The 14,200-nt window shown below is 41.8% G+C and overlaps 1 protein-coding gene across 1 annotated transcript in view; it reads left to right on the top strand.

Annotated features, from left to right (window-relative positions):
- The window catches only part of LOC124112422 (gamma-aminobutyric acid type B receptor subunit 1-like), a 44,741-nt gene that overhangs the window by 4,123 nt on the left and 26,418 nt on the right, over positions 1–14,200 (top strand). Inside the window, exons 2-6 of the mRNA XM_048384362.1 lie at positions 6,423–6,560; positions 7,532–7,702; positions 8,499–8,600; positions 10,317–10,382; positions 13,501–13,837. Of these exons, the coding sequence (XP_048240319.1) occupies positions 6,423–6,560; positions 7,532–7,702; positions 8,499–8,600; positions 10,317–10,382; positions 13,501–13,837 (814 nt within the window). The remainder of the gene's footprint in view (positions 1–6,422; positions 6,561–7,531; positions 7,703–8,498; positions 8,601–10,316; positions 10,383–13,500; positions 13,838–14,200) is intronic.

Genomic DNA, 14,200 nt, shown 5'->3' with positions numbered 1-14,200 from the left:
CCTCCCACTCGCCCAGTGTGTACCATATCACCTCCCACTCGCCCAGTGTGTACCATGCTCACCTACCACTCGCCCAGTGTTTACCAAGGTCACCTCCCACTCGCCCAGTGTGTACCATATCACCTCCCACTCGCCCAGTGTGTACCATGCTCACCTACCACTCGCCATGTGTGTACCATGGTCACCTCCCACTCGCCCAGTGTGTACCATATCACCTCCCACTCGCCCAGTGTGTACCATGGTCACCTTCCACTCGCCAAGTGTGTACCATGGTCACCTCCCACCCGACATGTGTGTACTAAGGTCACCTCCCACTCGACATGTGTGTACAATAGTCACCTAGCTCACACTCGCCCATTGTGTACCATGGTCACCTCCCACTCTCCCAGTGTGTACCATGGTCACCTTCCACTCGCCCAGTGTGTACTATGGTCACCTCCCACTCGCCCATTGTGTACCATGGTCACCTCCCACTCTCCCAGTGTGTACCATGGTCACCTTCCACTCGCCCAGTGTGTACTATGGTCACCTCCCACTCGCCCATTGTGTACCATGGTCACCTCCCACTCTCCCAGTGTGTACCATGGTCACCCCCCAGTCGCCCCATGTGTACCATGGTCACCTCCCACTCGTCATGTGTGTACCATGGTCACCTCCCACTCATCCAGTGTGTACCATGGTCACCTCCCACTCGTCATGTGTGTACCATGGTCACCCCCCAGTCGCCCCATGTGTACCATGGTCACCTCCCATTCGACCTGTGTTTACCAGGGTCACCCCCACTCGCCTCATGTGTACCATGGTCACCTCCCACTCGTCATGTGTGTACCATGGTCACCTCCCACTCGCCATGTGTACCATGGTCACCTCCCACTCGTCATGTGTACCATGGTCACCTCCCACTCGCCATGTGTACCATGGTCACCTTCCACTCGCCATGTGTGTACCATGGTCACCTCCCACTCGTCATGTGTGTACCATGGTCACCTCCCACTCGTCAAGTGTGGACCAAGGTCCCACCCGCCAGGGCCGTTCAGTATTCACCTCCCACTCGTCATGTGTGTACCATGGTCACCTCCCACTCGTCATGTGTGGACCATGGTCACCTCCCACACGCCCAGTGTGTACCATGGTCACCTTCCACTCGTCATGTGTGTACCATGGTCACCTCCGACTCGTCATGTGTGTACCATGGTCACCTCCGACTCGTCATGTGTGTACCATGGTCACCTCCCACTCGTCATGTGTGTACCATGGTCACCTCCCACTCGTCATGTGTGTACCATGGTCACCTCCCACTCAACAAGTGTGGACCAAGGTCCCACCCGCCAGGGCCGTTCAGTATTCACCTCCCACTGACCTTTGAGAACCTGGTTTATATTAGGAGAAAACACCTTCTAATACTAAAACGTTTCTAGCCAAAATTGTTTAAAATAACGGTCTCTGTTTCAGGAATTTTCCTGTTTGAACCACTTTCTATGTGTCAATGATATTGCTAATCTTCTCTGTGGGTTTCACTCATCGCACCGAAGGATCGCCTTTAATAGCCACTTAACGGTAAACACAGAAAATATTCATGGCCAATGAATTGTTAGTTTGTCAATCGTCAAACCACAACGAATGCTCGAGATAGATGCATATTTAAAACACAAATGTGATTTTCACACTTCATCATATACACGAGATCTTCAACCTCTACTTTTCTCATGGTCTTCATCAAGGAACACAGTGTTTGCGATAAGATAATAAAACGCCATATTTTAAGCATCAGGCGCCCCTTGACGGTATTGCTGGCCTTTATCAACAAGGTCGTCTCATTCGGTTGATGGCAGTAGAAATAACATTGTATCTTGTCGTTTACGTTTATTTTCACGTTATGGACAACCAGCCAGCTATTATCTTCATTCCACTAATTGCAGAAGAAGATCACAATTTGATTGTGATAGAACAGTCACGTACCCGTTTACAAAAATATCATAAAACGCTTAGTGCTACCACAAGAGGAAGCACACTGACATTTACATTTCTCCATCTAAGTCGATATTCTGTAGAACTGGTTTCCGGAAACTAATACTTCTTTTAGAGTGCATCCGTTTTTTTATTATTTTTGTTTCTTTGTTTGTTTTATTTCAGTGTGTGTGTGACTACTTTCTTCAATGTGAGAACGTTAGCCATATGTTAAGAGCATAGATCAATATGTGCCCATGCGCATCAAAACATCCTGAAATAAAACTTCAATGCTAAAGCTCAGGATTTTCTTTTGTATAAAATGTCACCATTGACATGAAATGGAATTTTATGGAAGCGTATTTGTGCCACATTCTAAAATATCATTTATGTAGATGATACTTACATCTACGTATATGTTATTATACTCTACGTAGAAGAAAGTATCAGCTACTATCGAACTGTATCACTGTCTGAGTTAGGATACTCGGGATTATAATATCATATACACATTACTCATAAATGTTATTACTTACATTTGGGGGGGGGGGGGGGGCACGGGTGGCCCAGTCGTCTAAGGCGCCGCGATTCGCTGTGCAGTGTTGCGTCCCTTGGGCACGCCGGAAACCTATGATTGTTGGTTCGAATCCCGGTTCGCCCCGATTATGTTTCTAGGTTTGTCAGCACCATACCCATGCTCGGGGGTTTCACCGAAGTGGTAAACGTCTTAGGCCTGTATAAATTTGGGCTTTCCTCCCACAATAAGCTGACACGCCGCGATATAACTGGAATACTGTTAAAAGCGGCGTTAAACCCAACTCACTTACTCACTCACTATTACTTACATTTACAACGTTTGGTAGTAATGGGCAGTTTATCGATTCAATTTGGATTTATCTGAGAATGATGAAAATGTACTTTCTTTTGCTCAGCGGTATATTTACATAACGAAAATATTTGCACGGTTGGAAATTGATTTTAAATTCCCCAAACTTGAAACGATTGAAATAAAAGAAAACAGATTCATGGCGATACCGCTGTTTATTTTGATTGTAACTACAGGAGATGATTCCCGCAGAGAGATGGTGTCTGCATCAGATGAAGGACACACGTGATCTGTAAATGTTTCGTTTATGCATGAACAACATAATCAATCCCTAAAGAACACACATCAGCCCGGCTCTTTATACCAAGATTTCAAAGAGCGCCATACGACTCTTGCTCAGAGGTTGTTTGATCAAGGTTACAATATCCAAGTCCTCAGTAAAGTTTTATGGTGGACATGTGGAGGACATTTCCAAATTTGACGCATCCATGACAAAAATGATGTCCGATGCAGTCCCCTATTTTGACTTGTACCATATGTTCCCGTGTTTTGTTTGTTTTCAGGTGAACAACTGACATCCCTGTTTGTTAGTGATTTATAAATACATGCTCATGATATAGTCGGAATCGTACAATCGACTCGACTCTTCTTATGGATAAGGAAAGAGTTTTGTCGCTTTATTTTAACACTGTACGGTCATGGACGAAATTTCAACGGAATATTTCTGACGATTTCTGAATAACCGTCGAATATTTGTGTATGCCATATCTTATTTCTGTCAGTTGGCTGCAGCAATGTTTACTTTTAAACCCAATCGAGAAAAACACGGAGCTTTGAAGATTTCAAACTTGCTAAAACTGCTTTAGTTGTTGAATACGTGGAATGGATAAACAGTTCTACGTCTAACAATGATTGACTGCGGTTGAGTCAATGAGTTGGTTGCTACTTAATTGTAAAACTAATCCCCTCTGAGATCCACACTTCTCTGCCAACACATTACAACCAGTAGCGAAGTATGACGGTAGATTTTATGACAGATGACGATCATGAACGATAGAGGTAAGAGGGAAATTCCAAAGATGACGTTTTTGGATCAGAAGTGCGTTATACAATCCCGATTTGTTAAACATTCCTTCACTCGACGAAGCTCCCAGTGGCGATTTGAGGGAGTCTGTCCCACTCCTCTGGCAGACCCTGACCATGTACGGCCAACGTGGTCGGTGGCCTATGACGTTGACGTCCTAGACGTTCAATGGAGGGAGGGTCTGGGTTCATTGCTGGCCGTGGCATTGTATAGATGTTGCAGGTGAGCATTAACGATTCGTGTACGGTGAGCACGGGCATTACCATCCTGAAAGACAACACGTCGACCCACACTCCTTGCAAACCGGACAACAATGGGTGTCAGTATGTTGTCCCGAAAGTAACGTATTCGATTCGCTTTTTGAGCTCGATTCCGTAGAGCCTAGTTTCGGGTCAATCAATCCTGTACTCTTGTCGTTGACCTGGGACACGCTGAACGGGGTCGATCGTCAACATTTTGGGTTTGTTGGTACCTGTTCCATAGTCTGCTTATCACCGGTTTGTGAAATATTGAACGTATTGGCCACTGCCCGCTTACTTTTGCCAGTTTCTAGCCAATAGCCCGTGGACGCTCCGTGCATTGCCGACGCGTCATCGCCAGTTCTTACACAAACAATGAATGAAATAAAGTAAATCACACCAGTATGATACGCAGAGTCAATAAGACTGGCAGGTGTGTGACGCTACTGTGTGAGGCACGTGCAAACTACAGGGTGTGTTTTGGTGTTATGTATAACGTACATAAACATTCTTGCGTACCATTGTTCTAATACTTGGTTGGTATTCACATTAATAATTCACGATCCCCTACTTTTTATGAGAATATATTTGTGAACGCAGTTTATATGTACTATATTTGTCTCCGCACTCCAGCAATATTCCAGCAATCTGACGACGGTCTGTAATTAGCCGAGTCTGTACCAGACAATCCAGTGATTGACATCATGAACATCGATCTACGCAATTGGGATACGATGACATTCATCAACCCGATCCGGTTAGTCGCCTCTTATCACAAGCACGGGCTGCTGTAGACCTGATCTAACAACCTACGGGTCGCCATCTGCTGTGCATGATTGGAATATGTTAGAGGACATTTTAAGGCACATAATTCATTTCTTATTTGGTACTAAAACAAACCAAATAATTCACTGTAGAAATCGACGTAGACTTACTTATCTGGGTAGGGGAATAAATCCCTCATATCCCCCACGACGAAACGTTGTATATGAGGCAATGAAAGGCACGTGACACAAGGCAAGTTAACATCAACTCAACCGAACAGCTATTTTGTATCTATATTCAATTTGTTTCAATGTGCTATTGCAATAGCATTGCAATAGCACATTGAAACATTTCGGAAAGATATATTCGTTGCTGTTGTATCCGTCGGGGTTTATGTGGATTTTATGCGTCCTGCGTTTGGTTTTATTTTGTAAACCAATAAACGACAAAGACAGTTTCGTACATTTAGATATTTATATATACCGTCGACTTTTTTTCATCAACTGTGTGTTGTGAATTGTAAATTGTAATATTTGTATACAATAGGTCTTTAGATGGACATTGTCTGTTGGCCGATCCGATTTTCAATATTTATAAAAAAATAAATATTGTTTAAAGTAAATCGATATATACACACATGTAATCAAATATATATACACACGTAATATGATGTATGCACAAATGTTAGAAAGTTTAGTACACGTAGTATCTGTAGAGATATGTATATGCAATGGACAGATAAGATGTAGAAAGTCGCGAAAGTGTTCGGGAGCCTCGATCTATCGATATGCAGTCGTACATTGCATACGGATATAATTCGATTATACAATATCTGTAGTGGCTCTATGCATAACTAATATAGATTGCAAAGCGAATTCGATGCGTGTGACTATCTTGTTGGGTATAATAAAGTGTGTGTTTAATGTATCTCGCTTTCATGAGATTCCTTCAGTTCAACCTCGTAGTTGTAAAACGTTTTCTCAAAGTGAGTAAAATCTCGTGATTTTTTTCTTTGAATGAAAAATGTAGTTCCGGTGTGAGAGAGGTCACGGTTATCCAATCAAAACGAATATAATGAGGTCAACCTTGTACGACACACGAGTGACGTACGGCTTTTGTATCTTGGCACCTGTATTTCACAACGTAGGTACACACACACACACACACACACACACACACACACACACACACACACACACACACACACACACACACACACACACACACATCCCGGTTCGCCCCGATTATGTTTCTAGCTTTGTCAGCACCATACCCGAGCTTGTGGGTTTCACCGAAATGGTAAACGTCTGAGACATGCATCACTTCGGGCTTTCCTCCCACATTAAGTTGACACGCTGTGATATGACTGGAATACTGTTAAAAGCGACATTAAACACCACTCACTCACTATATGGTATATTGCACACGTGTAGAGCTATTTATAGCCAATGGACATATAATATGTAGATGTAAACCTATAGATGATACGTTGGAATATGTAGATACACTCAGGATGAAGTGAAGATGAAGATTTGTCTGATCATTCCCGTTATTCTTTCAGTGTAATCCCGGCCTGGGGGTGGACATCATGTACAAGCACCTGTACGCCCCACCCACAAAGATCCTGATCCTGGGGGATGGTTGTTCCGGGGTGAGCGAGGCCACGGGACAGTCCTCACACCTGTGGAATCTGGTCCAGGTAGGCGGTATACGAATTCATCTACATTGTTCAGCTGTCATTACACAACGTGGGACAGCATCATATTATATCATTGAAATACAAGTCGCCTGGAGACACTGCTTTAACTTCACAAATGTTTGAATAGTACATTGTAACAACACGTTTCGTTTCCGTCTTAAATATTATCACTTGCTTATCTGACCTGTGAGGATTCCTCTATGTTGGGAATCAACCCCGTGCATTATGCGTTTCAAGAGAAGCATTGACAACTGAACCCCTGAAGCCTTTCATTGTAATTCAACTACATACTGCACTGACCCGTGAAGATCCGGGGTAGAATAGGTCTTCAACAACAGATGCTTGCCGTAGCAGGCGACTCTGCTTGTCGTAAGAGGCGACTAACGGGATCGGGTGGTCAGGCTCGCTGACTTGTTTGATGCATGTCATCGTATCCTAATTGCGTGGATCGATGCTCATGAAAACAATCACTGGATTGTCTGGTACAGACTCGATTATTTACCGACCGCCGTCATATAGCTGGAATATTGCTGAGTGCGGCGTCAAACAACAAACAAACAAAACGCATAATGTAAACCTTGTACTTTTAGACAGATAACAAGATGAAGTCTAAATTTGCAAGGTTCTTTGGGATTGTGTGTGTAGGTAAATCTTCTGATTGTCCGACATATAGTTATAAAGTCCTGAGTGGACACCAATAGGTCTGAAATACTTTGTGTTTGGACAGGAAAGATTGGAAAAAGCAAGAAAATCCAGTACCAGTACGTGATGAGCCTCGAAATCAAGTATTGATATTTTTACGTGTCCATGCAAATGCCTTTGTAAATTGACATTCAAATAAACCTCGTTAATCCAAGGAAATCGTCCGGATTAATACATCCCCCTTCTATACAGTTCTTGTCATGAATAACGGGCTTCACTGTGAGTCTGTATATATGTCAGTTGTTGCCAATACTACCCCTTCCTTTCAGATGTCCTACGTGTCTGTGTCCCCCTCCCTGTCCGACAAGAACAGGTTTCCACGTTTCGTCCGCTCTAATTCCCCGGATGTGGATGTTAACCCGGCCCGTGTGGAGATCTTCAAACAGTTTGGCTGGTCAAACATCGCCACGCTGCACCAATCCTTTGAACTCTTCTCAGTGGTCAGTGGCTTTAAGTGACCTTCAATTTTTCTGGTATTAGTTATCATTTTTAGACCTACCAATAACTGATATAGCAAACGTTTAATGAAACTTTGTTCTGAGATTAGCATTGCAGGTACGTCGAGAAAGTCCATTAAAGGTCTCATCTCAGAGATGCCGCTTCCTATTCACTTTTAACGTTTAACGATTTCCGGGAACAAGTTCGAGCAATACATGCATAAATTATGCGTATTTTCCTATGACAAATAGTCCCTGTGGCATTTGCTACTATATGTCCATAGCTTGTGTGGAAGTCTCAAGGCGATTATGCTACCAAAATGAAAGGTTCTTGACCCGGCTCTGTGCGAGTTTGAGGGGAAGGACAGTAGTGAGTGTTAGCTTTATAAAATGCTGTATAACGAGGTTCGGATGTAGATTGATATTCTGGTGTATCTCACACTCTCTGAACAGGGAATTGAGGAAACGGGATGTGTGGCCTCAGTTCCGTTCCATCACCAGACGTTACATATTTCATCAGAGTATTTGGTGGTGGAAAATGATAATATCGATTTCTTATATAAATCTGTTTATCAAATATTCCATTATTTGAAAAAACTCATTGTTGGAATATTTGACCTTAAACAATGAATATTGATCAAAGTGTGAAATTACATTTTAATTGTTTGTCATCATTGCACAACATTTACCTTTTATTTGTTATTGGCTTAAAAAAGTCTGACCATGGAATGATGTTTGATTTCGCAATTAGTGGAAGTCGTCATCTAGTTAGCCTTATCCAAAGTCTGTATGTCCACAGCCAACAGAGGATCTGATGGCTCGACTAAAAGAAGCCAACATGACAATCGTGAGATCTGAGATTATCACCGGAAGTCCAGCCGTACAGGTGAAGGCCCTTCAGGTAACGTGGTGGTCGAAGGCGGCTGGATGGTGTTTGTGTAGAACATTAGAGGTATTATTATCAGGGGCACGGATATAGATGAAGGCGTGGAACCGACACCAGCTTTGTTCTTGGACTATCTCATAAATAAGCTAAAGAGGACATACTTATCAAATGTTTCTAATCAACTAGTACACATTCAGTCGGTCATGCAAATATATTACTCTTTTGAAGATATGGGTATTTCTTTCACTTCAAGGGGCGGTGGGGTAGCCCAGTGGTTAAAGCTTGTCACAACGAAGACCTGGGTTCGATTCTCGATTTGGGTAAATGTGTGAAACCTATTTCTGGTGTCCCCCGCAGTTTTATTACTGCAATATTGCTAAAAGCGGCGTAAAACTATACTCACTCATTCATTCACGTCTAACCACACATAAATAAGATTGATTAAAGTACAATTTACCAACATCCCTTCACGTATAACAAAAATATAGTTATTGTATTATATAATGTAACACATTTGTATTAACAAACACATCTGAATTATTTTGTCATTGCCAACCTTGGACCTACATGGGTTTTATGATAAAGAAAAGGTCTGTATAGTACTTCAGTGGTTAAAGCGCTCTGTCGTCACGTCAAAGGCCTGGTTTCGACTCCTTATATGGAAGTGTAGTGTCCATCCTTACAGTCATCTGTCGGGATGTGAATGTCATATTGCTTACACGCTGTCTGAGGTAATGAGTACAGCTCTAACACACCCCACTCCACACACAGGCTAATATTGATTCGTATGTCATCCTCCTCAACGGTCTTCATCATAATCTGTTATACATCATTACCAAGACATTTGTTTTTGTTCTCTCAAAATTACAGTAATTGCAAATATCTGAAAATACATTTACAGGACAGCATCTCCGTCACTCTAAATGACTCTGTTCCGCTTCCCTTGATGGTAAGCCCGAAGCTATCGACTGGGGAATTAATAAAGATAATATACATGAATTAATACTTCTGATGTTACTCTCATATCCATACCTAATTACACACATTGATGTCATCGCAATGTCCGTGTCATTAAGTTCGATTTACTGAACACATTCGTTTGTGACATTTACTTGTGTTTTTACGACATTTATATTTTTATACGGAGTGAGTGAGTATGGTTTTACGCCGCTTTTAGCAAGATTCCAGCAGTATCACACCAGAAATGGGCTGCACACATGGTACCTTGTGAACCCAGGTCTTCGGCGTGACAACCAAAGGCTTTAACCACGAGGCTACCCCACCTTCCTCTTTCACATTATACGGAACTCTTTTGGGGTCATTTTCTGTTTTATTGTTCTTTTTGAAACTTCAAGATACAAAGGTGAAACTCAAGATGCTACATTTCAAGATTCACTACTACATGTAGACAACTTGCCGCTATTAGCGTCATGTATTAGCAACACGTGTACACATTATAAATTTAAATCCAACTCACTCAAACACTGAAATTTGTTATAATCAGTCGAAATTCTTATTTTAAAACTTCAAAATCATTTTCTTCAAATTTCCACTCATGTATCTTGTAATCTGAATTTAGTATCTTTAACTTTCAACATAGCATCTTAAATTATCAACATGGCATCTTGAAATTTTAACACAGCATCTTGAAATATCCGTTTTTTATCCCGAAAGTTTACTAAAAATAATAATGCAAATAGCCCTACTTTTATAATATTAATCTTTTTATAGGATGCTGATGTGCGAATCATTGTTGGCAGTTTTTACGAAAATATGGCACGACAAGTATTTTGTGAGGTAAGTAAACTTGCTAATAAGCAACACATGAACAGTTTGATGTTGACTTAAAAGATTTCTTGCTGAACATTGCTAAATATTTTCATATAACAGAAATAATAAGGAGATGTGTTATAATTTGTATTGAAATATATAGATAAATAAAGAGTTTCTCTCAGTTGCAATTCCATCAAAATGTACAAGCTAAATTGATAAAAGTACAGGAATATTTAACGAGGCAAGGGCTGTGTGTGTGTGTGTGTGGGGGGGGGGGGGGGGGGGGGGGGGGGGGGCACAGGTGGCCCATTCGTCTAGGGAACCGCAGTGCAGAAACCTATGATTGTTGGTTCGAATCCCGGTTTACCCCGATTATGGTTCTAGGTTTGACAGCACCATACCCGTGCTTGTGGATTTCACCGGAGTGGTAAACGTCTGAGACCTGCATCACTTCGGGCTTTCCTCCCACATTAAGATGACACGCCTTGATATAAATGGAATACTTTTAAAAGCGGCGTTGAACCCAACTCATTCACTCACTAACAAGGCAATATAAGTGCCCTTAAAGGGCATCAATTATTTACCAGTATAATGATAAGTCCACCTCTACTTTGTGTGTTAATACTCTAACAGAGAGACATCAGCTTCACACACGTATATCACTAACAAGTTCTTTTTTGAACATGTTAATAAAACCTAATAATGTCTCATTTGGAATTAATGAATATTCATCATAACAGAATCTCCATACATGAATATATCATCATGTGTATTATCTAGGAAAACGACAGGAAATCAATACTTGCGATGAGTTTTGCTCAGGTTTCAAGATGACATTATTGCCCTTTGAAGCAAAGGTGGGAGGGTACCTCTCGGTCGCGCCGTTGCCATGACGTTGTTCTGAATTTATCATGGATATGATTTCATCTGCCGATCCCCTGACACCCCAGGTTAATGTGTCACTGGTATCGTCTACCATGTGCCATGTGAGATTGCATGCATGATGCAGATATCCCTCAACAAAGCATTAAGGTCATTACCCGTGGGAATTCCAGAGCACAATGCTTGACCGACTACCCGTGTCACCCTGCCCCGACGGCAGGGACAGTTGCTCATTAACATATGATAAGTTTATCAGAGTGGCACATTGTACACTGAAAATGAACCAATATGTAAAAAAACAATATAAAAACACCAGCCAGTACTAGCTTATGTGACACGACATAAATCGTGAAAAGACATTTGTATAGAATAATTATTTTGGAACACTATTTCCGATCGCGAGTTTGATGAAAGGAAATAATCAAGAATAAACAAAACATAATACCCTCCTTGACGTCGTGAATATTAGTTATTAAGTTGAAGAAAAAACTGCGAATATCTTATTAAAATGATAATTTAGTTATACTGTTTTCTGTTTAAATATCACCGGCCGCGTCATACCAAAAGACGTTAAAAGATGGTACTTGTTGTTACACTGTCTGGCGCTCGGCATTAAGGGGCTTAAAACAAGGACTGGTCGGCTCAGAGTCAGTATACTGTGCCTGAGTGGGGTATTCATGTTAAACTGCGGCATGGTATCTCAGTGAGCTAGCACTTTAAATCGGCATCAGTCCGGACTAATACAAGCAGCCACACACACACGTGCATGCACGTCGCTATATAAGTGCAATAATCTTTGAGGCGACGTTAAACCCAATTTCACCTCACCTCTTCGTATAAATGAAGATTGAACATATACAGCTAAAAGATAACATGATTCCTTACTTGCAATAATTAATGTAATTTGGTCAAAGTGTAACACTAGTGGATATAGCGGCTTCATATCCTCAGTTAAGGTCTATGTTGCCTCAGATCATGATCAGGTCCCCGTAATGCTCACAGGAGGAAGGTAAATGCACTTCATGCACAACAGGAGAGGAGTGACAAAATTGACGGCCTAATTCTATTTCTAAAGGCAGAGTGCCACATCTTAATTTAGCCAATAAACTGCGTTGTGATCTATCTGAGACCTTAAGTACATAAAGAGAAACGTTTAGCGTAGTCATAAATAACCTATATGTTCTACGTGTATTACCATTGTGAGACCAGTATCGTTCCACAGTTGATTAACTGCGTGAAAAACTTAGTGCAAACATTAGAGAAATTTCGAAATGTCACCTAAAGATTATTCTGACGTAATTATACACATGCAGCCTTTGTATAGATAGAATATTGGAGTTTGTTGTAACCGCATAAGAACAGACTGTTAGAGTCGTATCATGTATCGAGACATTACACTACATTTCGACGAATTTCAAAGTATTAAGGATGGAGTCTGTTGGGTGTATTGTGGTATGAAAAGTGTTACAGAGACTTACACGTTGGCAAAGGGGGACTCCTTGTAATAATAATGGCCAACGCGTTACAAGCACTCAGCAATATTCCGGCTATATGATGACGGTCCGTAAATAATCGAGACTGGACGAGACAATCCAGCGATTAACATCATGAGCATCGACCCACGGAATTTGGATACGATTACCTACATCAACCAAGTCAGCGAGCCTGACCACCGCCTGTTAGTCGCCTCTTGCGACAATCATAGTCGACTTTTACGGCAGCATGGCCATGGGTTGCTGAAGACGAAATTCTACCTCGGATCTTCACGGGTCTCGTGTGTCATGTAATCAATGAAATCAATGTTTGATATAATCACATTTATATCATTAAAGTACGGGAGTCTTTTAGGGCCATATCATACAAGCTTTCTTTACTACCATATGCAAACTATCACTCCTCCCAGTGTGACTTGTGGTGACAGGATCCGCTGGTCTTCGGTTCGAATCTAAGTTTCAATCCGATTATTGTCCTTTCTCCGTGTGCAGCAAACTCGTGCCGAGTTTTTCGCTAACGTAATACATGTCTTAGACCAACATCACTTTGTTTTCTGCTTCCTATTAAGCTGAGAAGTATTGATCTGAATGAAGTGCTATTTAAACGCTATCAAACACAACCTTCTCACATACGTGTTCCTACAGGCTTACAAGGTAGGACTATACCGCTATCAAACACAACCTTCTCACATACGTGTTCCTACAGGCTTACAAGGTAGGACTATACCGCTATCAAACACAACCTTCTCACATACGTGTTCCTACAGGCTTACAAGGTAGGACTATACGGCAATAAGATCGTGTGGGTGATCAACGGATGGTTTGACGACTTCTGGTGGCTGGTTCCCGACGTCAATGTGGACTGCACACCGGAGGAGATGTCGCGAGCAGTAGAAGGCTACATCGCCGTCGACAGGCTCTACATCAGCCCCATAGAGATCCCGGCTATATCCGGCCTCACCCCCTCCCAGTACCTGGCTGTATACGCCAACAGAACCAACAACGTCAACTACCCAGGGACCAAGGCCGCACCCATGGGGTACGACTCCATCTGGGCCCTGGCTTTAGCTCTGAATGACACTCTCACGGAACTTATTGATACTGGTGAGACTAGAAGAATGATTTTTGTATTTTATATGATTTCAAACATTTCTTTCTCAAATACTGAAAAGTAAATATGGTCGAACGATGTTGGTTGTTGTAAAAGGAAGTACACCCCCATGTTTGATGGTGGCTAGAAATAAAACAAGCAAGTAATGGTTATTCTATGATGATATATTTTGTTCGGGTATCACAGTTGTGTTTTCGAATTAAGTTTGCAGTGTTTCGTCGACTATTTACTTTTTTTCATATTTCATTTATTTGTAATTATTTCGTCAAATCCAATTTCCAAGTGTGTATTTTCTTTGGCCCGGTAGTGTATATATTGTTCCTAAATAACCGCCCGTGTATATACAAGACATGAGT

This window comes from Haliotis rufescens, unplaced genomic scaffold (genome assembly GCF_023055435.1).
Source record: "Haliotis rufescens isolate VD_foot unplaced genomic scaffold, xgHalRufe1.0.p SCAF_5, whole genome shotgun sequence".
NCBI classification, from domain to species: domain Eukaryota; kingdom Metazoa; phylum Mollusca; class Gastropoda; order Lepetellida; family Haliotidae; genus Haliotis; species Haliotis rufescens.
Note: the sequence above shows the minus strand (reverse complement) of the source record. Positions and strands in the feature narration are given on the sequence as shown.